The sequence below is a fragment of the Panthera pardus genome, unplaced genomic scaffold (genome assembly GCF_024362965.1).
Source record: "Panthera pardus isolate Hobbes unplaced genomic scaffold, ASM2436296v1 HiC_scaffold_2, whole genome shotgun sequence".
Classification (NCBI taxonomy): Eukaryota; Metazoa; Chordata; class Mammalia; order Carnivora; family Felidae; genus Panthera; species Panthera pardus.
The window spans coordinates 41,158,530-41,184,803 of NW_026526765.1; the positions used below are offsets into that span (position 1 = coordinate 41,158,530).

Sequence of the window (26,274 nt, forward strand, 5' to 3'; positions counted from 1 at the left end):
TTCTTTTCAGTTAACACCAATCCATTTATTAGTGCCTTTTCGTTACTGCTACGTAGCAATTTTAAATGTCTTGTTGAACCACATTTTATTAGCATTATCCCAATTCTGATATTTTGAAGATGTGATGAGGGTGGGGTGGGGGAGCCTTGACAGAAGTGAAGTAGAATAGGGCAGACTATCTCTGCAATACGGGGATATTATACACTTTGGGGGGCTGTATCCTTTCAAAAAGATCATCAGTCAACTGGTAGCTCTTATCCTTTGGCCAGAGCTAGTGATCAGCATATACCTTTTTGTGAAGAACATTGCAAAGACCCAAGGCTAGAACTTAGCTCAGTAGGAGGGAGGCAAACCACAGTTGTCCTCAAATACTTCAAAGAAACCATTCTGAGGGAAAAGAGCTCATTGTTTTCCAAAGAGTGATCAGTTATAGCAGGAAAGACAAAAAATAAGGGCAGTGTGAAAATGACTGTCATTCCTTATGTTAGATTTGCTTTAACAGAGGTTAGGTCAGCAGGAATTCTGGCGATGGGATTAATGTACTGTATCAAGCGAGATAGCAGAGTCCCATGTGATGCAGTCTTCGCATTAACATCTCTGTCCCTTATCAAATTAGAAGAGAATCTTTGCTGATTTCTTTCAGACTGTGATAAATAACTGTGAGCCCAAAGCTTCCCATTCCTGCAGTGACTGTAAAAGAGGATTGAAGCAGACAGTCTGTAGCCTAGAATAAGATCTCTTTAACTTTGCTTACTAATGCCACCCTGGCATTAGTTTAAACCTAGAATTTAAGCCCCAATTTTCTATGTAGTAACGATAACCATGGTTTTTATGGTTTACATATGCGAGTTCTTTGGATTGTCACATGATCTCTGTAAAGGTAGAACGTTACCGATGTTTTAACGAGAGACAATGTGTAGTAAGTATGTGACAAAAGAGGATGGGCATTGGCAGTGGTCACACCTGGTTTTGAATTCTGGCTCTCCCACTTGGTAGCTTTTCAATTCTTTCAAGTTCATTTTTTACATTCATAAGTGGGGCATTTACCTTTTTGGGGGGTTGTGAGAGTAGATGAGAGAATATAGAATGGTTAGCACATTGATTGGTTCAGTTAGTGAAGGTTGCTTTGCAAGAGCTGTTATTGTAATCAGACCAAGTGATCCTTGAGGTCTCTTCTTAACTCTTCAGTTTTGTGATTCGAAAGTTAACACAATCATCTGCACCAGCCCTGTGCAAATAGAACAACTCATGTAAGACTTAGTGATTTGGGGCTTCATTTATGTTCTTGAGAATTAATAATTTTAGCTGTTATTAGTGAGCAGACAAGTGACTCTCTGACAACCTCCATTATAGACAAAACATCCCAGATAATGAAGTATCAACTGTCTCCCTACTTACCATACCAAATCCCCTGCAGTGGTGGAAGTAATCTGCCTTACTGTTCCCATCTGGTGGATGGAACACAGCCTCCCAGATAAATAGCTTTCTGTGAGCTCAGCATCCTTTCAGTTTGGTTCACTTAGATACTCTTAGCTAACTTGCATTTGTCTTTTTCAGAAACGAGATTTTCATTTTTCAGAATGTCATTTCAATTTCAATTCATTTTCAGTTTTCAGAATGTCATTTTTTCAAAATGTCCAGGGAGTGATAAACACAGGATAGAGTAATTATTAGGAAATGGATAGACCAAGAGAACCTGGTTTGTTGGGATTTAGGTTAGAACTGGGAGCTTCCTCACATCTTACTCATTTTTTAGTTGTGTGGTCTGCAGAGCCCTAGAGGTTCTCTGGACCAGAGAGTACCTTTGGGTTGGGGGGGTGGGGGGGGCGGTGCTGATCAGGTAGGTGGTCCTTCCTCAGCCACCAGTCCAGTAATAGGTGCAAGTTATCCAGGTTAAAAGTGTGTTGTTCCTAGTCGAAGATTTCTGTGCCTTAAACACCACCAAGGCAGTGATAAAAAGCCTTAGCTCTGTAAGATATTAACTCAGGATAAGTGGGGTTTCTGACACATGTCTTCTGTTGCTTAAGGAATATGTTTTCTGTTTAACCATTTGTTCAGCTGTAGTGTCAGTCTTACAAAATTTTTAAAATGACACCTTTTGTTAACTTTTGATAAAAATTAGAAGTGACTAGTAAATGTTCATGAACAGAAAGGTGAACTTGCCTCTAAATACTTCTGAATTTCTCAGGCTTCACAGATTCCAGTTTTCTCACACTATTGAAGAAGATGCCAGACGTCGAACAGCTATATGGCCTTCACCCTAGATACCTTGAGAGGCGAAGGGTACGGGGGCATGAGGCTTTTAGCATTCCAGGAGTTCTGGAAGCTTTGCAGGCATGCCCAAACTTAGTGGTGAGTGTACCTGGTGACATCAACTGATTGATGAAATAATATATCAGAAAATGAAAGAACATGTTCCCTCACATCCAGATTTCATCCATAACAAAATTCAAGTCCCATTGCATACTTAGTATATTATGATACAGAAATAGGCGCTTTTCATGCTAAATTAATAGCCTTTCTTATGCTTGCTTGGCATTATTTTCTAGGGTGTGGAAACTTCTCATTTGGAGTTGGTAGAATCTATATGGACATATATGCCGCATGTTCATATTTTGGGGAAGTTTCGTAATCGTAATGGAGCGTTTCCAATTCCTCCTGAAAATAAACTGAAAATTCCTATAGGAGCCAAAATTCAAACTTTACATTTAGTTGGTGAGTACATGTCTCTTGAGTCACCTGTGACTCCTTGAAATGTCCTATAATTGAATAGTCACTGAAAGGGACAAATGAGAATTGTAGAAATGGCTCTGTTGATCGATGATGGCCAGAGAAATGCTTGTACACAAATTTATATTTCCCATTAAAGAGCCCTAGGTGGGTCTGGGGAGTGAGAGAAATACTGCCTCACAACCAGTCTGTTCCCTTTTTGAAGATGGTTTCAGCAGTTTTGAAAGTTGGTAGGTTTTGTTTTTTGTCTTGTTTTATTCAATGAGCCAGAATCCTGCCCTTGTTCCCTGCCCTTTCGGTCCTAGTTCAACCCTTCAGAGATTTCTCCAATACAGCTTCCTGTGATGATGGAAATGTCTTATGTTTGTACTATCCCATGTGCCCACTATGGCTAGTGAAACAGAAAAATTGAATTTTTATCTTAGGTTCATTTGTCAAATAGCTACATGCAGCTACAGGCTCCTTTTTTATACACCTCAGCTCTAGAACAAATTCTATGTTCAACCCAGAGCCAATGGAAAATTCTGCCACTTCTCTTTTTCCCTGAGAAATGGGAAATAGGGTGCTTTTTTTCCAAAGGCACCTTATTTGCAGTGATTATAGTGTGCATCCTCCATCCACATAGTTGATGAAATTATATCACAATAATTTCAACGTAATAATATGGGCAAATGTTTCCCCAAATTTGTTACCTTTGGCTTACATTATGGAAAGGATTTTGGGAGGACTCCTGTTACCTTAGACTTTTAATGTTTATTATTAAATGTTTTTTTAAAAATATACCTATTGAGTATCTGTTCTGCTCTAAGCATTATTCTGAGTATTGGTCATGGTTTAAGAACTAGAAATTGCTGAAACTGGGTGAGGTGGTGCAGGGAGTGCAGCAGGGATGGTAAGAAGTAGGTCTTTTTTTTTTTTTTAACGTTTACTTATTTTAGAGAGAGAGTGTGTGTGTGCGTGCACAAGCAGGGGAGAGGCAGAGAGAGGGAGACACAGAACCTGAAGCAGGCTCCAGGCTCTGAGCTGTCAGCCCGGAGCCCAGTGTGGGGGCTCGAACTCATGAACTGTGTGATCATGACCTGACCCAAAGTCAGAGGCTTAACCAACTGAGCCACCCAGGCATCCCCACACCCCTCCCCCGTTTTTTAAAAAATTACTATGATTATTATTTTTTTTAACAGAAGTAGGTCTTAAATAGGACTTAGGTGCACAATTATGGCATAAGAAGAAAGCTCTCTAGCAGCCTTTTATTTACAAGATCAAGGAGTGCTTCTGATTAGGCACTTGGATATCTAGTTTGGGATTGGATTTTTAGATACAAAGATTCTGTGATATCTGCAGTTTATAACATAGGCTCTGTAAAGTCAGAAACTGTTTTTATATCTTTATATTTTCCATAATTCCTGTCATTGTTCATTGCAGATATAAGTGGTTGGTAAATTTTGTTGAAATGCATGAATTCATTTGATTAATTCAGCAGTTTAACACTGTGATGGTGATACAAATGTGTACAGTAAATTAATGCACATTCAGGGGAGGACCCGTAACTGTCCTTTGTTTATAGAATGGATCTGGGGCAAAACGTGGATTGGGCACAGGATATCGCAGTGTTGCCTAGATCTGTCTCACCTTGCTACTTTGAGATTCCTAATTAGAAATGCCACCATCTTGGTAGGTGCTAAACATACCTTTGTAAATTCTGCATCTTGAGTCTCAGTCTGTACTTCGTTTCCTCTGCCTTTCTTCCTTTGGTCTCATCCCCTATTTTACTTCCTGTCTGCTGCCATACAGTGTATATACGTAGTTCCAGGCTAAAGGTAACTGCTTTTTGGGGAGGGCTGGATGGCAGGACTAATCCTGATACTGGAGCATCCTGTGGAATTTAGCCTTCGCAGAAACTACCGTTCACGTACTCTTGATTCTGCCTTCTCTAGCAGGGCTTCTAGCAACTTGAGTGCAAAGTCGTATTAAACTGGTTTTGCCAGCTACTGCTTGTTAAATGGTCTCTCACCGTGTCCTCGGATTTCTCTCAAAGACTTGTGTCACTTCCTTAGCTTTTCACGAGCCTACAGGGTTTAGTTGTTGGGCAGTTTCCTTGATCCACTTCCTTCCATTTAGAACTTACAAGTTACCTGTCTTTCTTCTTTCATGTGTCTTGGCTTTTCCTGCCCCTTTACCTCCCTTTCTTTCAGCCAGGGTCCTTTGCAGGTATGATTCCTAGTGTTAAGCCACTTACAGATCAGAAGGATAAAGTACCTTTATCAGTTTGAAATAGTAAAGTAAATGACTGATGGGTTTCTCACTTTCCCAGAGTCATACTGACTGGCTCCTGCCACACAGTTCCAAGTCCTTAAGGTTCATTCATTGGTAGAAACAACTTTAATGTCTGTCTCTGGATATCATCCAGAAACCACAATATTTGAAACCAGCTAGCCTGCCTGTGTCCTGAGACATTTAGTTTTCTCACTGGCGGGATGGTGGGCATTGACATCAAAGAATACTGGTGTGTATTCCTTCCACATAATTTTGTTTTCAGTAACTTACTTGCATTTTATTTTTCTTGGGTATGTGAGTCCCAGAAGAGTTACAGACTTATGAGAAAGATTCATGTGTATAAAATGTGAAAATACTTTTAAAATCTCATCTTCCCATTTGCCTTTTCTAAAGAAATAACAAAGTAGAACAAAGTAGTACACTTACGGTTTGCTTAAATTGTTCTTTACGAGCCTGTTTTAAATAAGCCAAACTTGATAGAATTTAATTAGGTAGTTTGTTTTGTTAAAAATATCCATGAAGGATAAATTGTCAACTTGAAAAGCAGAACCTTACATTTTTACACAGGCAGAATACAAACAGAATACAGTTTTTTAGTGATTTTTTTTTTTTTTTTTTTTTTTTTTTTGGTATATGTTTTTAGGGGTGAATGTTCCTGAAATTCCTTGTATCCCGATGCTAAGGCACCTTTATATGAAATGGGTAAGACTCACCAAACCACAGCCGTTCAAAGACTTTCTTTGCATCAGTTTACGAACTTTCGTCATGAGGAACTGTGCAGGTAATGGTACATGGTTGTGGTGGAATTAATTGTGCATATGCTATTCCGGAAATACCCTAAAGGAAACCCATAGCCACATTTGTAAATGGAATTATACTATGCTATTACTGTTTATGTTTTATAATTTACTTACCTCGTGAAAATAAATGTACTTTTTGTTTTAAAGTCCGTAGACGTGATTTGTGTTTTACCTTAGCAAAAAAAAAAAAAAAAAAAAAAGGCAGCACAGTGTCTCTACATATTTTTATAGGCTCTTTTTACTTTCGGTAGGATTGTTTTAATAGATCTCCGTCTGATTTCTTTGTTTCTTGTCTCCTAACTATCCTGCTTGTAAATAGTACTGTGACTTAATCTCCTGTAAAGCAAAAAGCACTGCTTTTCTGTTCAGAAACCTTCAGTGATTCTGTTGCCCTAGATTATCAAGTGGGAAGTATTTGCTTTAAAGTGCTAACCAGGGCCTCTCTTGTTATCTTTATTTTTGACTCTTTTCCAAGATGTACCTTCTTTTATTTTCAGACCTGCCTGTTCCCTGTCCCCTATGCAACCATACCAGCCTTCACCTCAGTGTCTTCCTTTACACTGTGTTATGTTTCCTTGTCCTGAGGGAGACACTTCCTTCCACCTGCGTACGTCCTTCGAGTTCTGCCTTTTCTCATACACCTGCCTTTTCTTCTTATTTTTTCTTTTTCATATAGTATAACAGATCCTGTTTTTGTAGTTGATATGTTACACCTTTTTATCCTTATAATTAGTCATGTTGGTTTCATCTCCATGTCATTTACAAGCTCTTTGATAGATTGGACTGTATCTTGTGATCTTCCATAACATCTAATACAATACTGGTCACCTAGAGAGGTATTTATGATCAGCTATTTACTTGAGTGAAGGATCAAATTTTCAACTTGGCTTTCTCTCCTTAGTTATTTTGAGTTCAAAACTATTGAGACTTCAGGGGATTTACAAAAAATACTAAGTGTCTCTCCAGTGTTACTGAGAAATCCTTATGCTGAATAAATATATGGTTAACAGGCTAATACGTACTTTCATTTTTAATAAGTATAAGTTACAGAGGGTCAACTACTTGGCTGTCAGTTTCACACATAGAATTCATAAGTTAATTCATTTCAGCTGCTGGTTTGAAAATTTATTTTTAAGGCAATTTACATCATTCCACTGAAGTTTTTTTCCCCCCACCAGGACCCACAAACTCCTTGAAGTATGTCCCTTTAGTAACAGGCTTAGCCTCTGCCCGAAACTTGGAACATTTGGAAATGGTTCGAGTTCCTTTCCTTGGAGGTCTTATCCAACACGTAGTTGAAGACAGTTGGAGATCAGGTACTCATTTTACTTTAGTTACTGAATACTTTTTAAATCCATTTAAAAAATTATTACGCTTTTATAGCTTCTCTTGTGAGTCATTTTAAAAGAAAATGCTTGTTAGTAATTGCCCTTTCTGTCTGGTGTGTAATGGAGAATAACCATGAGCATGGGATAGCAGTTTTTTGTTTTTTTTTTATTCTGTGTTCAACCGTCTCAAGATAAATAGTACAGTGGTAAGGCATGTTTTCTGGCTTGTTAATACTTATTAGTTAATCATACATCTGTTGTATTTGGAATTTTTCTGAGAGATACAGGGATTTCAAGTGTCCATTGGTGATAAGAGACGATTTTTGACTTGTATACCTTAGGTCTACAAAAGGACTCAGTCATTAGTAATAATAGTGTCTGACATTTGTCTATTACTTGATGGTATATAAAATGCTTTCATTCATGTTGGGGCTTCTGGGTGGTTCAGTCAGTTGGGTGTCCGACTCTTGATTTCAGCTCAGGTCATGATCTCATGGTTTGTGGGATTGAGCCCCATGTTGGGCTCCGTGCTGGCAGTGCAGAGCCTGCTTGGGATTCTCATTCTCCCTCTCTCTGTCCCTCCCTCCCTCTCTGTCTCAAAATAAATAAATAAACTTTAAAAAAAAATAAATAAAAGGGTTTCATGTGTATCACTTGGATATTGGATCTGTTCATCAGATGATGGCTTTGAAAAGAAAAATATATTTTACTCTCTAGGTCCTTTCATGGTTTTTGAAATAATGATATGTGACGGAATGTGCTCCACGTTAAACATCTCACTGCACTAAAAATAGTAAGAAATTCAGCTAGTTAGGTAATTAATAGTTGAGAACTAAAAATCTAACTTTGTATATTCGAAATACAAGTGGAAAATTATTAAGTACCATTGGTAACAATTGACATTCTTAATACTGTTAAAATATGAGTAAGCACTACATTTTTAGGCATTTTGTCAGTCTAGTCTGACGTAAGTAGACTTCATTACATCGTGTAAAGGGGATGGAGCAGGCCCCCTCGAGATTAACAGCATTATTTTTACTGCATGCCTGTAGCTAGCAGGAAAAAGTCAGGGGTAAGGAGACCACAGTGAAACCATTTATCAGAAGACCTAGAGGGAGATGCCAAAAGTTAAGAGTTTGTATCCACATCCTGAGAGAGAAACAGACTTTTCTCTGCTAATGGGGGTTTAAGAATGATTCTACCTTATATTTTACTTAAGGAGTCAGCATACCTCACGCAAAAGTTAATTCCAGATGACTCCTAGATCCAAATGTGAAAAACAAAAAGTTTGTAAAAGAAAACGTAGGAGAATATCTTTTTGACCTTAGGTAGACAAAGATTTATTATTAAACAGGATACCAAAAAGCACTTAACCATGAAGAAAAAATTGATAAACTGTACTATATTAAAATTAAGATTTTTTCCATTCATCAGAGGCACGATTAAGAGAGTGAAAAGCCAGGCTACCAAGTGGGAGAATCTATTGGCGATACAGATACCAGATAGAGGACTTGTATCTAGAATATATGAAGTACTCTTAAGATGAATGAGAAAAAGGCAGAAAATGGGGATACAACTTGAATAGAAAAAACTTCACAAAAGGGGATAACCAAATGGGCAATAAACGTGAAAAAATAATAAACGTCATTAATCTATTAGGGAAATGCAAAAAATAAAATTACAGTGTGATACACAAACACTAAAATGACTATGCCTAAGCATGACTGACGTGAAAAAGACAATAGTGTTCCATACACTGCTGGTGAGTATAAACTGATATAATCACTGGAAATACCGTTTGATAATATCTACTAAAGTTGATTATATGCATATCAACAGTCGCATTCCTGGTGTCAAATACAACAGAAGTGCATACATACGATTATCAGGAGACATACCCAAAATTGTTCACAGTAGCACTGTTCATAATAGCCTCCAAACGAGAACCACCCAGATGCCTATCAGCAACAGCATGGATGATTAAAATGTGACATCTTCGTGCAAAAGAATATTACACAGCAATGTGAATGAATAAACTACCACTGTATGCAACAATCTAGATGAATCTCATAAGCAAAATGTTCAATAAAAGAAACCAAATACAGAAGTACATAGTGTATGGTTTTAATTCATAAAAGTTGAAAGTCAATCTTGAGAAAATTCATTGAGCTGTATACATTAATAATTTGTGTGCTTTTTTTTGCTCTATATTTGCAAGTTTCAAAAACATGGGAAAAAAAACCCAGTTGACATTAAGGAAGTGCTTGCTGGTCTTGTTCTGTATGTTCTATTGGAGGTTCAAACCTTGGCTAGAAAATGTCAGGATCCCTTCTTTAATGGTTTCCTTATGAACTTCTGGTTTTCTGAAAATCCTTTCTCAAACGCCTCAGTAATTTGGAGTAATTTTTTGATGCTGTCAGAGTGTCTTTTCAGAAGGACAGTATCTATCCATTTTCATCTCTTTCTGGGAAATGACTAGTAGCCATAATTCATATTGAGATATTAATATGAATGGAAAGACAAGCTTAGATTTACTTTTAACCAAAGAGTTATCATCTGAAGTGTGTAAAAGTGTGTATAAATACTTTACTAAAAGTGCTGTGGTCAAACAAAATACTGTTTTTGTTCATTTTCTCCCTTAACTAGGTGGTTTTAGAAATTTGCACACTATTGTTTTGGGAGCTTGCAAAAATGCTCTTGAAGTAGATCTTGGTTACCTCATCATCACTGCTGCTCGTAGGTATGTTTCCTCTTCACATTGCCTTTTGTCTTAGAATTACGTTTTTTCCGGTTTTCCAAAAATTGGGGGAGTGTATGTATGAAGTTTGATTATGCCTTGTCTCGATTTAAAATACAAAGGAGTTGTTTACATTAGCATCAGGGTGTCACTTATTGGTAATCTTGTGTTATATATAACTGCTGACCAGTCGAGCTGCACTCCAGATCCAGCAAACTCTGAAAGGGTGTGGTCTCACCTCAGAAGAGCAGTCAACATTCTGGAAGTGCCTGAGAGTCCAACAGAAGTCAGCATTGATGCACTGGTTTCTGCAGCTCTCTTGGGAACCATGTATTTCAACCTATATGATTTTGGAATGATTTCAGTTAGTTGGTGACAGTATTTGCTATTTAGAAATCAGTATTTTAAATCAGCTTTTTAAGAGTCCCGAACTTGTAACACTTTTATATTTTTAACATATCTTTCTTTGCATCAGTTTATGCCACATTTAACTGTTTCCTACAGATCAAAAGTCTACCTCTACTTTTGTTTTATTTAAATTGAGGTAACCACTTTTTAAATTTATTCAAAAACAAAACTCTTGCTATCAATAGTATATTAAGAATATAAATAAAAATGGTTTCTAACTTTAAGTAAGTAGGTTTTGTTATCCAATATAGAACTATAATCTTTGTTAAAATGGTACTTTAACAGCTAGCATAAAAAAGATGTGAAAGAAATAACACCAGATGCAGATTCTGACTTTTAACTTAACCAGGGTTAAGAAAGCACCTTGAGGAGCATCTGGGTGGCTCAGTCAGTTAAGTGTCTGACTTATTGTTAAGTGTCTGATTTATTGTTCATGGGTTTGAGCCCCACGTCGAGCTCTGTGCTGACAGCTCAGAGCCTGGAGCCTGCTTCGGATTCTGTGTCTCCCGCTCTCTCTGCCCCTCTCCCACTGGTGCTCTGTCTGAAAAATAAACATTAAAGAGAATTTTTTTTTTAAAGAAAAAGAAAGCACCTTGAAAGGATATAAGATTCTTACTGTAAAATTCATTGTTAACTAATGTAACTTCAGTGTACCGCCTAAGATGTGCCCACACTTTGCAAAATGCTCCTTTGAAGGAAACATCTCAGCGTGCCTGGGTGGCTTAGTCGGTTATGCATCTCACTTTTGATTTCGGCTCAGGTCACGATCTCGTGGTTCATGACATCAAGCCCCACTAACAGTGTGGAGCCTTCTTGGGATTCTCTCTCTCTCTCTCTCTCTCTCTCTCTCTCTCTCTCTCTCTCAAAATAAATTTTAAAAACTTAAAAAACAAAACATCCCTAATGTTTTTTAGTAGAGGAGGGGGAAGTTGTTTGCCTTTGGCACTCCAATAAGATGAACTTCTTTCAGAAGTTCATATGTTAGGAAGACCCTTTGATTCTGATGGTTTTTGTTTTACTCTGATATTTATCTCTTTGTTCATAGGTTACATGAAGTTCGGATCCAGCCTTCCCTAACCAAAGATGGCGTCTTTTCTGCCCTAAAGATGGCAGAGTTGGAGTTCCCCCAGTTTGAAACACTTCATCTGGGATATGTAGATGAGTTTTTGCTGCAGAGTAAGACTTAATCAACTGTTTTTATTCTCTGGAATTGCTGTAGAGAACTTACTTGACAAACTGAAACCTGAATTGAGATATGCCGTATTTTCTTGAATATTAGCTTAAAATCTTAGGTGCTCTCTCTTCTTGAAAAAGAAACTTGTAATTTCAACTTGAAGTGTCAGTGATTTTTTTTTCCCATATTGCTTCTGATTTAGCATATTATGGAAAATATATGATTAACAGTATACAAAAAAAAAAAAAGTCCTTACCTACATTTGATATTGTCTCCATTTTACTGCCCAAGTTTCTTTCCCATTCTGCTTCATTTTTTTCACAGAACATCATCCTTGGTTCCATTTGTTGAATTTGATCTGCCACACTTCTTGAAGCTTTTGATGGTCCTCTCAGATGAGGTTCCATTCCCTGTCCATGCTCTTCATTTCCATAATAAGCCCGCTGGGGGTTCTGGATTTCCCAGATAGTGTGAGCACGTAATGGTCAGTATTCATTTGATGATGCTCGCTGTTGGAAGGCTTGTTCACAGCATTTTCTGGAATGTATTTACAACTGGGAACTCATTCAGTTGGGTTTGAATGCATGTCAATTCATTATTCAAGCTTTTCTCCCCATGACATTAATCAGACATGCAAGATCATTTCTACCACCAGCATGTTTTGATTTTTGCAAGAATTAGTTTCTTCCCCATGTAATTTATAACAAGTCTTTTTACTCACTATCATACTAGATGGCATTTTTTCTCAGGCTCTAATTTGCATTGTAGAAGAACATAAGAAGGCTCAGTTCCTCTAGTCAGGACAATCTAGGTCAAACAGATGTCACAGTAATGTTTTGTTCACTTTTTCCTTGTGGCGGTGCTCATTATTACATATGAAGGATTGAGAAAGCAAATCCTTATCTTCTTGCCAATTTAACGTGGGAATCCTTTTTAATGTGTATAACTTTGAAAAAGATTGGCTTTTCACCAACACAGCTTTAAAATGCTAAATTCATATAAAGTGAATGTATTTGATCTCAGACTTTTCTAGTTTTGATTGAGGTTGGTTCCATTCTGTGTGTTGTTTCTACAATATCTTATGTGTGACCCAACACAATTTTTAACTTGGTAATTGGTGTTCTTTCTATAATTGTATTTATTCCTCTTTTCCAAAGCTCAAAACTTGACAAATTTTCTATCTTCAAGATGGCCAAATTTAGGTCCACTGAAAGACAGTCTTGAAGAGCTGTCTTTATTATTTTTTTTTAAGTTTATTTTTATTTATTTTGAGGGAAAGAGAGCAAGCAGGGGAGGGGCAGAGGGAAAGGGAGAGAGAATCCCAAGCCGACTCCGCGCTGTCAGCGCAGAGCCTGATGCAGGGCTCAAACTCACAAACTGTGAGAGTTTAACCAACTGAGCCACCCAGGTGCGCCCAAGAGTTGTCTTTATAACCAGCTATTTCCCTGTAGGTATCTCTTTCCCCTTAACACACCTTCAGTAGAAAAACACTTTACCTTTTGACTACTACTGTGCTTTGCAGTATAACTTGTTTCATAGTCCCTTTGATAGAAGTCTCGTCTTGACCTTTCGTAAGCAATTCTTGTCTTCATATTTGCTGCAGTTCACCCATTTCTCCATATACATACTTGCCTCCGTTCCTCCAGAGACAGCCTAGGATTCTTTGTCTCACGGTGATGACAGGTGCCTCTAACAGACTGTCTGGGAAGGAATGTATACTTCATCCCTTAAACTCACTCTTCCAGTGATTTAGATTTTGAAGCATCTTTCCAGAAGGTGGAGGTGGCATCACCTCTAGTAAAACTTGTATCATTGTTTTGTTGCAAAGACTTGGCAAAACTTAAATGGAAACAGCACCTTTGTGCCCCATACATGTATGGCAGAAATGATAGTGCCAGGTTGGGGATATGGATATGCTGAAAAGCAGATGCTATGTGTTAAGAATATAAGAAAAGTCACCTAAAACTCTTTAAAAACCAGAGCAGTATAGTCTTTGGTGCTGGGGCTTTGGAGAGCGGGGGAGAGACCTGCCTCATAATTGATGGGACCTTGGGCAGATGACTTCTTAAGTTCATGTTTTCCCATTTGTTACAGCGGAGGTAAGACCACTTCCCACTTTTCCCTCAGATGGTTTGGAGGAGTCAGTAATAAAACCAGTTTTATCGTTACAGTCTCTGACATTTAGAAAGCATTTAGTGAATGGTAGCTTTTACTTTTAGCTGACCTGTGGGCTAAAGAAAAAGGAAACAAAAATGAGTTCTAGGTGATATCATCAGGGTGTTTGAGGGAGTATGATAATCCGGAGACCCTAAGAGCCAGAAGAAGGAGGTGGCCTCCAAGGAGTGAATATCAGGTGGGTTTATCATGTTAGGTTGCAGCATTTATGCAGACAGGGAACAGAGCCAGTTCAAGATTTACCCAGTCATTAGAGAGAAGACAAGTTTCAAGTCCAAAGGACAAGAAAACAGCCTGCTGTTTTTATAAGCAGGCTGAAGAAAATTGCTCACTCAAACTGTAAAGGATGGCTTAAGGTAAACTCTGCAAGAAATGCCAGAAAATACCAAAAACAGGGACTATAGGAGAGCGACCGTGACCTGTGTGGAGAGCAAAATTGGTAGAGCTTGGAGTAAATAGTTGTAAATGTGTTCTGGGCTAAAGGTGTCGGTCCCTGCCATATGCGGGGCAGCTTCATCAGAGCAACAGTTTCATTTGTGTTTTGTGTCAGATGGCAGTAAGGACTGTGAGAGACATTGATGAGAGTGCCTGCATCCCAGCACTACGCTGGACACAGAAATTATAGCTGTAAACTAGTCACACTCCCTTTTTCCTTCAAATTGCTTATAGTCAAGTGGACCATCTTAGAGAGTAGGGGCAGGCAGCTAGGGGAAATGAGGACAAAAGGCGAATAATGAGGTAGGCTTTCCAGTGCCGTCTAGTCTAGTAGGAGGATCCTCTTTTACTAATCCCTACCTCCCCGACCCTCAGTCTGTGCCTATGACAGGAGGCACTAAAGCCCAGTGGGAGAGGGAGTGGGTGTATTTGAGTTAGAAGTCCACTTTCTGGGGATGGGCACCTCTTTACTAAGCAATACCACAGGGGCTAAGAATGAGTCTGATTTCCCAGTTTACTTTTTTCTTCGTGGCCATACCCAACTCCAAAAACACGATCCTGTTAACTGTGAAAGAGAATTACGTATTAAAGATCTTATTTTTCTTTTCAAAAGGTAAAACTAAAACTTCCCTTTAAGTGTGAACTAATACAATATGTTGTTTTACTTTTAAGAATTTTTGCTTTTTTTCCTTTCCTAAACAATTGAAAATAATATGTTTCTACTAGCTATCCCTTGGCTTTTAATATAAATTTTTATTTTGCAATATAAATGGTATTTGCACAGACTACCTAACCTAAAATTGTACTCAAACCTGAACACATGATGGATAGATGACCCAGAACGGTCATGGAGAGTGATATACTAGATGTTAAAATAAAGAATTGGCAACGTTCCATGACATTTAAGAATTTCTCTCTCTGTCTCTCTCTTTTTTTTTTTTTTTTTAATTTCTCTTTCTAGGTAGAATGGCGAATGCAGATCTGGTAAAGTATGGTTTGGCCGATGTGGTAGAAAATCCTGGTATCATCACCGATATAGGGATGAAGGCAGTCAATGAAGTTTTTTCCTGTATCAAATACCTGGCAATTTATAATTGCCCCCATCTACATAACCCATACAATTGGATCTCAGGTACTGTAGGCTTAACTAAGGCTATGTCTGACTGGTATCGAAAGTAATATGTTTTTCTTTTTTTCTCTGTGTGGTTACGAATTGCATTCCTATTGTAAAAAATGTAGATATTTTGTATGGATCGTTCATACAAGTTCTGGGAACCTTTGATAATGAACTTGGAATTCTGTCAGTGCTTCTTCGAACTCTGAAATTCTCTGCCTAGAAATTGGCACTGTCTAGGTTATGGATTCAACTTCCCTGAATTTTATATATATTTCATTCAGTCAGGGACATAAAATTAATGTTAGCAGTTTTGCCTGGGATATTTGTTTTCTCTGAATTACCTTCAAATGGCACATCATCTAAAAGGACAAAGTGGGTATGTATTTAAAAAAAAAAAAACAACAAAACTTTAATTAGGTGACATGTTTAACATTAACTTGTATTGAACTGTTCAGTTGCCTTAAAATCCTTGGCTATTTCAGCTTTCCTCTCCCCACCTGATCCCTTATGTGTACAAGTGTGACTTTTGTGATTGATATGTTTCCTTATTTGGGGGGGTTCATTTTCCTCCCTGAGTTTCTTTAAGGCCCTTCTTGAATACCTAAATTCGCAAACCTTTAAGTGAATTCAGAGCTAGAGAACTTTCGTTGTGACATCATCTTTCACCAAACCAGGCCCCCTCACTGCCACCCGCAGAACAGCTCCTCTCCTGTCTGCGCTGCCTCACAGGGGTACTGCAGCCCCTTGCAGGGCCGTCTCCAGCCTATCTTCTTCGGGCTCTGGGGCATCTGCTGAGATGACTCATTAGAATGGCCATGTCTCCCCTGCTGGAAGTGAAATCCTGTCCCTGGCCCAGCTGCACCAAAAAGTTATTGGGAAATACAAACTAGGTTGTAGCAAGCATAGATCACTTTTAAAAAATAACATTTATTGGATTTTTGGTTTGTTTGTTTTCTTAAATACAGAAGAGTATAAAGAAGAAAACAAAAAATGGCCTATAATCCCATCACTCAGAACTCCTGTTAACACTTAAAAACTAAAAGTAATACATGCACTTGATAAACAATACCAAACAGTACAGAAAGGTACAAAATGAAAAGTCTCCTCTTCTCAAAGGTAACCACCATCAACGGTTTCTTATATATTCTTCTGGACAGATTATTTTGTGCATATTGCAGCCTATACATGTATTGCATTTCAAAATGATTTATATATACAAAAGGACCTTACTATGTGTATCCTCTCCTGTAGCTTGTTTTTCACACTCGGAATATCTGGGAGAGCTTTCCATAGCAATACTCAATTCTCCTTCATTCTTTTAAAAGAGCTGCATAATGTTGTATTAAATGAATGCACCAACATCTCTTTAACTAGTGTCCTATTGTTGAAGAGGCCTGTAGGTTGTTGAATGGATCACATTTTAAATCAAGGCTGACTTGGTTTCCAGTTAATGGTTCCCAAGCCATGTAGTTCTCACAGTGAAATTAGGTAAGGAAACATCATAGGTTAGTCAACAAGTTTTTGAGATCATGAGAGAAGAGCAAAGTTCTTTAAAGAAAAAGGATTGGAAAGTATTTGTGACCTATAGCAAAATTCATCTGTAGTGGAGAAAATGGAGAAAATGTTAAATTCTCTGGCCATGCCATTTCTCCAACAGACCACTCAAGATGGACTCGATTGGTTGATATCAATTTAGTGCGGTGCCATGCTTTGAAGCTGGACTCCTTTGGCCAGTTTATTGAATTGTTGCCCAGCCTGGAGTTTATTTCGCTAGACCAGATGTTTCGTGAGCCACCCAAAGTAAGTCACATTTGTGGGATTTTTTATTTGTTTTAATACTCAAGGAAAAACACAAAACCTAAGTGATTTCCTTTCTAATATGCCTTTACATTATAATTAGACTTTTTACTGCTAGCTTCAGTGAAGGCATAAAGGTTATAATGTTACATGGTCCCTTGTTCTGGTAAGGGGTCTCCAGAGAAGGGGAAGGAAAATGTAAGTGGAAAGCTGTCTCTGTCAGTTCTACAAACAAGGTAAGGTAAAAGCAACGGTGGAAATTTGAGCCAAGCCAAATTTACTACTCAGTTGGGAGAATAAATCTCTGCTTAGGAACCTCAAATATATGGGGTGCCTGGGTGGCTCAAGTAGGTTAGGTGCCTGACTCTTGATTTTGGCCCCAGGTCAAGATCTCGTGGTTTGTGAGATCGAGCCTCCCCCTGACCCCCAGTTGTGTCAGGCTCTGTGCTGATAGTGTGGAACCTGCTTGAGATTCTCTCTCTTTTTTTGTCTCTTTGCCTCTCCCCTGCTTGTACTCATGCTCTCTCTCAAAATAAATAAACATTAAAAAAAAAAAAAAAAGGAACCTCAGATATAAATAAGGATTAGGGATTTATTTTGGAAATGTTTTACTTTGCTGTTCTCTTTCCTGTGCATATCCTGAAAAATCTGAGATTGTCTAATTGTTCAGAATGTTATTTTTAAACTACTTCACAAATAACACTTTTCATTCACCCTGTAATAAAAACTTGATGTTTCAACTAATTATCTTCTCTCTCCTCAGTTTTTTTTTCCTCTTCTCAGTTCTTAATTTTTTTTTTTAATGTTTATTTATTTGAGAGAGACAGAGTGCAAACTGGGGAGGAGCAGAGAGAGAGGGAGACCCAGAATCCGAAGCAGGCTCCAGGCTCTGAGCTGTCAGCACAGAGCCTGACACGGGGCTCGAACCCATAAACCGTGAGATCATGACCTAAGCTGAAGTCTGACGCTTAACCAGCTGAGCCACCCAGGAGCCCCTCTCCTCAGTTCTTAATGGTCACATTCCCACTGTTGGAAGCAGTACAATATAGTGGGGGGAGGCTCAGGATTTGAGGTTAGAATGTGGGGTTTCAGGTCGCAGCTATAGCACAGACCTCTTTCCACTGTGCATTTCATCACCTATAAATCCAGACTGATAACACTTTGTCTTGCTTGCCTTTAATAAGGTCCTTTATGCATATGTGAAAGTCGTGCTATGTAGATATTCTTACATAAAGATGAAGGAATGTTAAAAATGAAGTGTTCTGTACTAACTTCAATGAACACGCATGTGGTTTCGTCTTGCCTTAGGGCTGTGCTCGAGTTGGTCTAAGTGCAGGCACAGGAATCGGGGTTTCCTCGGCCCTTGTTAGCAACCAGAACTCCAACAATGACAATGACAATAATGCCCAGAATAATGCCAACATCCACGATAACAATCACCATCATCCAGATGACTCCGATGAGGAGAACGACTTCCGGCCAGACCTGCAGCCAGGAGAGCAGCAGTTTGCAGCCGACGGTAACCCAGATCTTTTGTGAGCTCCAAACAGAAATGATTTTTACTTTGGATTATATTTCTCTGACTGACCCTGTTCTGTTCCCTTCTTCCCCCGTTTCAGTTTGTCACTTTACACATTGTGGGGACCTGGTTGACGAGGCAGATGGGGTGGGTGGTGGATGAAATGTGCCTGTCTGCTTATTCGTTTTAAAGCCATGATGCCTCTCGTCCGTAAAATCTGTAAGGGTACATACAGAATGGGAAGGACACATCAATGCTGTGGAATTTGGGTACAGTGAGCCTTAGAGGCCTGGCTTAACTGAAATTTAACTTTCAGGATTTGGGCAAAAGAGCATCCCATTCTATCTCCCTGACCAATAGATAGGTAAATTGAATTTCATTGTGGAGACTACTTTTGGATGTTCCTAGATCTGACAAAAATGAATACCAGTCATGTGCTAGATATTGTGTTGGGCACCTCTCACTTGCCTTTCATCATTAAGTCTCAACAGCCACCCAACAAATTAGGTACCTGAGCTAATAAAGACCTGTTGGATTCACTTACGTAATTATCCATGCAGCTCTTCAGTATTGACTAAACACCTGCTGTGTCCAGCCCCTGTGTTCTTAGGCTTCATCTGCCCCTCTGTTGGTGAGTGAGGATGGAGGGAAGTTGTGTTCTTACCACGTTTTCCAGTTTCCCGGTTGACCCTCAAGAACTGGAAAAAGAATCTCTCCACGCCATCTTGTTAGCGTTGTCCTTTTGCTCATTTTCTTGGACACAGTAATTAATGAGAAATAGGGTGCCCTGAGGTTCTGTAAGTGCTTTCATCGTGAAAGCACACTATGTGTTGAGCACGCTTCCCTTTGGGTTTGCTCCAAGAATATGGGTCCCGACTGAAGAGTCATCTGTAGGCATTGTCTTCACTTTCTCACCGCACATGTTTTCTGCAGAACTCTCCATTTTGGCTCTCGGTAAAGTCACCAGTGGCTCTGTTAAGAAAGATGATGGTCATTTCTCCACTTGCATCTTATTTAACATCTCAGCAGCATTTGTCATTCTTGTCCACTGCTACCTTCCTGAGATAACTCTTGGCGTCTCTGAAACCATCTTCCTGGTTTTCCTAGTGTCTCACTGGACGTGTCTGCTCAGTTTCCTTTGCCTGCAGCACCTTCTCTATTCTACTTTGACTCTTCATCTGTCTGTCTGTCTCTCTCTACACATTTTCTCTAGATGAGCTCACTCACCGCCAGCTTCGGTACCAACTATATGCTAACGAATTCCTAACCTTTATTTCTAGCTTCAATCTTCTTCTTGAGGTAATTTACAGTTATGTACAACTTTATCCTTTTTATCTCTACATGCGTACTTTTAGGAATTTTAAACTTAGGGCTAAATCTCTCCCCTGACATCCTCCCCCCAAAATACAAAAACTTATCATTAAGCGCAGAGTCAGCAGGTGCTAGGACTGAAGGAGGGAGAGTGAGGTCAGGTATTGTCTCTTTGCCTTTTTGCCCCTAAGTACCATCACATAGCACCATGAGGACCTGGACTTCAGAGGACACAGACCATCCATGAGAAACTGTTACAGCAACCACAGTGCAGACCTACCCAAATCCTAGGGACCTCATTGTGGTTGGAGTGGATGCACTGGACAGATGATAGTCTCCAGGAAGTTACATGGCCATAGGCTTCTCAGTACAGAATGGAGAATGCCTTCCATTATGAAATCACATATTGGTGCAGCAGAGATCAAAACGTGTGCAAGAACCCTGTATTTGGTTCATGAGAGAGCAGTGGAACTTTACTAACATCTGAAGCTAAGATTTCAGGAGATGAGACACTTGCATACAGACCGCATTTTGAGGTATAGTGTTGTCAGGTACTCTATCTTCAAATGCCATGAAAGGCTAAGAAGCAAAAGGAATGAATACAGAAATGCCGAGATTGAAGAATCAAACAGTATCAACCAGAGGAAGGCCAGGAACACCAAAGATGATGGCAGCACTTGTAGAGAAATGCCGATGGTCATATACATGGGTTCCACACATCTCTCTGAGTTGGCAAAATATTTATTTGTATTTGTTACTATATTATTTACCAGTTTGATTCTTTTAAGTGAGAAATAAGGAGCTGGGATGTGACTTATGATCAAAAACAAAAGTGGAAAGATTTCAAATAAAAAAGAAGTGAAGAAAAAAATAATTTAAATAGCAGTACAGGGAGTGGGACTTAGCATTTGTTGAAATGACTGACATTGATGCTTCTACTCTACATGCGAACTTAACAGTAGCTTAAAAATTACTTGAGTTTTGAAAGTGGTATTGACATGTTGATTTAACTCAATTTACAATTTGAAAAGTCTTCATGCATGGGCCACTACTTGGTTTTTGGAACAACCCCAGAATGAAGCAGAGGCCCCCACTCTTTATTGTCTTGTGATATTTAAACTTCATCAGCTTGCATGGAGTAGCAGAGTTTAAAAGAAGGGCATTGTAGAATTTTAAAAGCCATTTAATTTGCATAAGTTAAGTGTCTTTGTTTATAAACTCCTATAACCCTGTTTTTCAGTGAACATTATCATTAAGGTGATGTAGGGCTTCAGAAAATGATTTTATTGCTTGTAGAGTACTGTATTGATTTATCAGAACATTATAATTTGATAAGAATATTCTTATATTTGCGCTTCCAAAATTCTTAAGATTTAGAATGCTTTATTATGGGCTAGTTATGTTAATTGAAAATGTAAGTTCATTACCTGCATTTTACAACACTCTAAAACAGGAGTAGGTGTCCATATTTTAGTAATTTGCCTAACATAAAATTACCATGTGTCAAAATCATGCTTCTGTAATTGCTAACACATGTTGCCAAATTGCTTTAATATAATTACCTTTGAAGTAATTATAACCACAAAGCATAGTTTTGCCTATATATCATTTTACCAAATTTCTATCTTGATTTAACACATAAATCCCAGGTACTTACCTACTTTTAAAAATTGTGTACCCTGCTCCCTTCCTTCACCACTGCCCTCTGCCCTCCATTAACCTAAATTAATCTAAGTGAAACTGTTCTGCAGCCTTTGTTTTTGGCAGTGGTTCTCAAACCTTAGTGCATCAGGATTACCTGGAAGACTTGTCAGAACACAGGTTGCTGGGCTTAGCCTTCAGAGGGTCCAAGCTAGTAGGGCTGGGTGGGGCCAGATAACTTTCATTTCTAACAAGTTCCCGAGTGATGCTAATGCTGCTGGTCTGGAGCCGCCATTTAAGAACCATTAATTTTCGGAAAATCCTTATATTTGAAGCCCGAGAATGAGCTACAATGTTTAAAAAAAAAAAAAAAAAAAATCACAGTAAATGCATTTTATTTTATATTTTGGGCAGATAACTATTAACCATTAAATATTTCTGATACTAGAAATGGTTACATATAAAATCATTTTGTTAAAAGGCAGTGAGTTCTCCTTTATTTTTACAACATTTAATAAAGGTTATAAATTTCTAATCAGGTTTTATATAAAAGAGACCAGTTATATATCTGTAAAAACAGCTCAGATCCGTTAAGGTTTATGACTATGTTTTGTAACAGGATTTTTTACAACCGAAATAACATTTTAGCTGAACAAAACGTTTGGTAAACATTGATATTTGATTAAAAGATTGCTTACATAATTTCTGTAAGTTAAAATCATTCTGAAAAAAATGTACTGCCCTGATGATAAAATATCATGACACAAAAGCATATAAACCAAGAATCATGTCCTCTCTTTTCTTTATCACCACCTCCTTGCTCTCTATGACAAGGACTTGTTACTGTCTTCTAAACATCTCCCATTTGTTCTCCATTCTCCTTGCCCATTGTACCACCACTGTGCCACATCAGGCTTTAATACCTCTCAGACTGGTCTCCCTGCTTTCTCTCTTGATCAGCTAAAATTAAGTCTTGGAGCAGCAAGGGCAGTCTTGTTAGAACATACACCAGACAGGGTGCCTCGGTGGCTCATTCGGTTAAGTGTACGACTTTGACTTGGGCTCAGGTCATGATCTCACGGTTTGTGAGTTGAGTCCCGCGTCGGGCTCTGCTGACAGCTCGGAGCCCAGAGCCTGCTTTGGATTCTGTGTCCTTCTCTCTCTTCCCCTCCCCCACTTGTGCTCTGTCTCTCTCTATCAAAAATAAATAAATGTAAAAAAAAAAAACCATATACCAGGCGACATGGCTCCCTTTCTTCAGACTTTCTAGTAGCTTCCTATTGCCTTAGGAAAAAAATCCAGTTTCTTGATTTGGGCCATAAAACCCTACGTGATCTGGCCTGTCCTCACCTCGTGCTGCTCCCTACCTCACCCACCACACTTGTTGTGAGCCAGGCTCGCACCTCCTGTTACACTGACTGCTGCCTCTCAGGATGGCCCTCCCTCCATCTTTGCATGGCTGGTTCCTTCTTGGTATTAGGTCTTAGTTTAAATGTTAATCTCAGAGATATCTTTCCCTACCACCTTTTTATTAATTAAGTTATACTTGGCATGCTAGCTTCAGGTGTACCACATGATGATACTTACAAATAATGTTGTGAAATGATCACCACAATAAGTTTAGTAGACATCTGCCACCATACATCATTACAGCCTTTTTTCTTGTGACGAGAAATGCTAGGATCTACTCTGTCAGTGACTTTGACATATGCAGTACAGTATTAGCTGTAGCCACCATGCTGTACGTCGGTCATATCCTCATGACTTGCCGTCAGGAGTTTGTACCTACTGACCAACTTTCCACCTTAAGTAGCCACCAATTTATTCTCTTTTGTTACATTAAATATTACTATCAGATCTCTTTATTATTGTTTATTAATAGTTCTTCCTTTCCCCAATTGGAGTAACCTCCATGAGAATAGAGATCTTGAATACAATCACTGTTTCTTCGCACCTGGGAACAGTAGCATGTTGTGGTAGGTGCTTAATAAATACTCGAATGAATGAAGGTCATGAAAGTAATTAAGTATAAAGTAACTTTTGGATATGATATTAAACACCTAAAAAGCTGTTGCTCAGCAGCTTTGGAAAACCTTATCACATGGACATAGGAATGTACTTCTGCTCTGATGGTTCACCTCTGTCTGGGAGACATAATTGTAAGCTTTTCAGCGAGGCTTTCTAAGCTTTTCACAATTTGGGGTCCAGGCTACCTGTTTAGCCTTGTTTGCTCTTACACCCTCATCTCAACACAAACACTTTTTCTTTTTTATCACTGGGATACTTACTCTCCAGGAAAATGTAACCTGCATCCTGGTGTATAGGAAGTATCACTTCATATCAGTGAAAACTTCCCTGCCCTGCCCACCAGGAAAACCAGTTGTTCCTTTTTTTGTCATTATTCCCCTTGCAGTTGGACTTTTTTAGCACTTAGCAAGTCTCTTCTGACCTTATTCTGCATTTCTGACATCTCTGTTAGAATGTGTGCATTCTCTTTGAGAGCAGGGACTATAAATTCTCCATTTACTCACTGTCCGTATATTGTAGGTTCAGGAAACACCTCAGTTCAAATCCTAGCAGATTACTAACCTTTTCCTTAACTGCATACAGGAGACTAATAATAGTGCCCTTACAAGATTGCTTTAAGAAATAAGTAAGGTTAGAGTATGGACACGTTGATTACCAACTGCTGTTCATAATTGCTCATAAGAATTAAATGAAGAAAATTGATTGGCCTTTTATCATGACAGGTTTGTATGCAAGGTCAGCCCACCTTTGGGCACTAAATGAAATGTAGAATATTGAGGGCTAGAGCTGGGCAGGAATTGGAGATGGGGGACCGAACATAGGGGGGGAATGTGTTTTAGTGTATATTAGAGACCAAAGCAAATCCCACTGTCCCCATAAAATCTCAGATTTCACTGTTGTATATTCCAGAGACATCTAGCTGAATGGTGTCTTCTGTCATAATCCTATTTTGCCTTGTTTGTTAACTGTATGAGTTTGTCTGTCTACCTGAGTAGATTGTTTAGTTCTTTCAGGAACAGGATCTTGTTTTCTCTTTGTTGGTTTGTTCATTTCACCCAGATGGTTGGCTGGTTGATTGATTTGCCAGCCATAGTCATTGAGCACCCCTAGGTACTGAGGATACAGTGACGAACAGGGTGGACACAGTCTCTGCTGCCCTCTGTGTCGTGGCCAAGCTGTAATGTGAAGGATGGTACTGCTGTTATCCTGACTCAATCTGAGATCAGGCATACAGGCTTAGGCTGTAAGAGGGCACTAGATGGACGGCCTTGAATACTGACTTGAGGGATTTGAATTTAACCTTGTAAAAAGCTGGCAAAGCCAGGAATTCTTTTATTTAGGGTCCTCTTGGGAAAAGTGACCATTTTATCTTAAGAGGATAAACTGATTGAGGTTATCGGTCTGAAACTGCGCTCGTCTTAGGGGAAAATGTAAATAAAATCACACGTTCTCATTCACTGATAGGCATTAGTAACTGCCACGAATTCTTTGATGCCAAACATCTGAGTGGTACTAAAATTTCAAAGTGCACTTAGTTTATTTGTTGGTAATCCTTGTCACGTGTTAGCCAAAAATGATACCGCAGCCTCCAGAGAGTAGGAGAGGACACGTACAGTTTGAGCGTGCTTGCCCAATACGTCGTGGTTTCAGCTGGCAGGTACTATCATCACTTATAAAATGATCATAAGGCTTCCGGTAGCTGGCACACAGCTGCCTCATAGAGCCATTCCTGTCAACCTCTTCAGGAATGAACGTGGTGCTTTTCTTCTGCCGGCTGTGTGCCGTTCTCCCTGCTCTCGTCCTCCAGTGATGGACTTGCTCCCCCACGTGCTCCTTTCCCATCGTGATTTCCTGTCCCATGGAATAACTGAGTGCTCCTTGTTCACGTCGGTCTCATGAAGCCCAGTTACAGGCTGTCCTTCCCGAGTGGGCCTAATAATCACAGGGCCGTTCGTTTCTCTGGGGTGCCCCAGACTTGCCTGCTGTGGTGGTTTTTGTAGACCTCTCCCGTTTCACTTTGTGTTTATTTTTGTTAAAGCATTGAATGAGATGGAAGACATGGTGCCAGAAGACGGAGAGGTGGTGGCTGCGAGCGGACGGGAGACGGCAGCTCGCAGTCAGGCGGTCATCCCTGTGGATGTTGACGAGGAGCAAGCAGGTAATCCTGTGACTCCCACATTCATGGTTATGAAAACGCAGGCCTGACTCTAATGAAAGTAAAGCACTCAGCGTGATTTGCTTTTCAATATTGTAGCTAGCGATGTGTTGTATGCTATTTATTATTGAGGCCTGCCTGTGTTAGAGTGGTGGTCTTGCTGCACATTTATGTGTCTTACTAAGGTCTGGTTAGTTATTTTGTGTAACTGTGGTAACAACTCCTCTTTCTATGTTGGTGTTCACACATGCGTGTTTATGTAGAAAGACAGCCCTCAAATTGTGATGGAGAAAATAAATGACCTGATTAAGTATTTTGCTTGTCCTCTCTCTCCCTTCCTTTTGGTGGGGAGGAGCAGGAGTGGAGAGGTTGACCCAGTTTAGTTAACAGAGCAAGATCTAGTCTCCATTTGCCGTTGGGTGACTTATGGCAGGCCATAGAGTCATAAGGCCCCGGAAGATGACCTTATACAACCCTGCATTTTACAGGTGGAGAAACCAATAGTGTTTCAGAATGAATTTGCATAATTTAAGACCACTCCCCCGGTCATCAGGGGACAGAACTGAAATTACAGCTCAAATTTTCGCACTCCTGGTCTGTTGGAATGCCACCTTGTCTTTGAATTGAAAATATTTTAACTGTCCT

At 39.2% G+C, this 26,274-nt stretch overlaps 1 protein-coding gene and 1 long non-coding RNA gene across 8 annotated transcripts in view; one reads left to right on the top strand and one right to left on the bottom strand.

Annotated features, from left to right (window-relative positions):
- Positions 1 to 26,274, top strand: part of FBXO38 (F-box protein 38) — a 56,001-nt gene that overhangs the window by 13,730 nt on the left and 15,997 nt on the right. For 6 of the 7 annotated variants that reach the window (XM_053906992.1, XM_053906996.1, XM_053906998.1 and 3 more), the window contains 10 exons: positions 2,189 to 2,352; positions 2,550 to 2,715; positions 5,648 to 5,785; positions 6,983 to 7,120; positions 9,779 to 9,872; positions 11,323 to 11,453; positions 15,023 to 15,193; positions 16,836 to 16,978; positions 18,284 to 18,494; positions 25,513 to 25,632. In XM_053906992.1, coding sequence (XP_053762967.1) covers positions 2,189 to 2,352; positions 2,550 to 2,715; positions 5,648 to 5,785; positions 6,983 to 7,120; positions 9,779 to 9,872; positions 11,323 to 11,453; positions 15,023 to 15,193; positions 16,836 to 16,978; positions 18,284 to 18,494; positions 25,513 to 25,632 — 1,476 coding nt within the window. The remainder of the gene's footprint in view (positions 1 to 2,188; positions 2,353 to 2,549; positions 2,716 to 5,647; positions 5,786 to 6,982; positions 7,121 to 9,778; positions 9,873 to 11,322; positions 11,454 to 15,022; positions 15,194 to 16,835; positions 16,979 to 18,283; positions 18,495 to 25,512; positions 25,633 to 26,274) is intronic. The other variant, XM_053906997.1, reaches the window with a different exon arrangement.
- Positions 18,132 to 20,265, bottom strand: LOC128778251 (uncharacterized). The gene is made up of 2 exons (XR_008423701.1): positions 20,044 to 20,265; positions 18,132 to 19,466 (listed from the first exon to the last, which is right to left on the bottom strand). It is a non-coding gene; the product is annotated as an uncharacterized LOC128778251 (long non-coding RNA).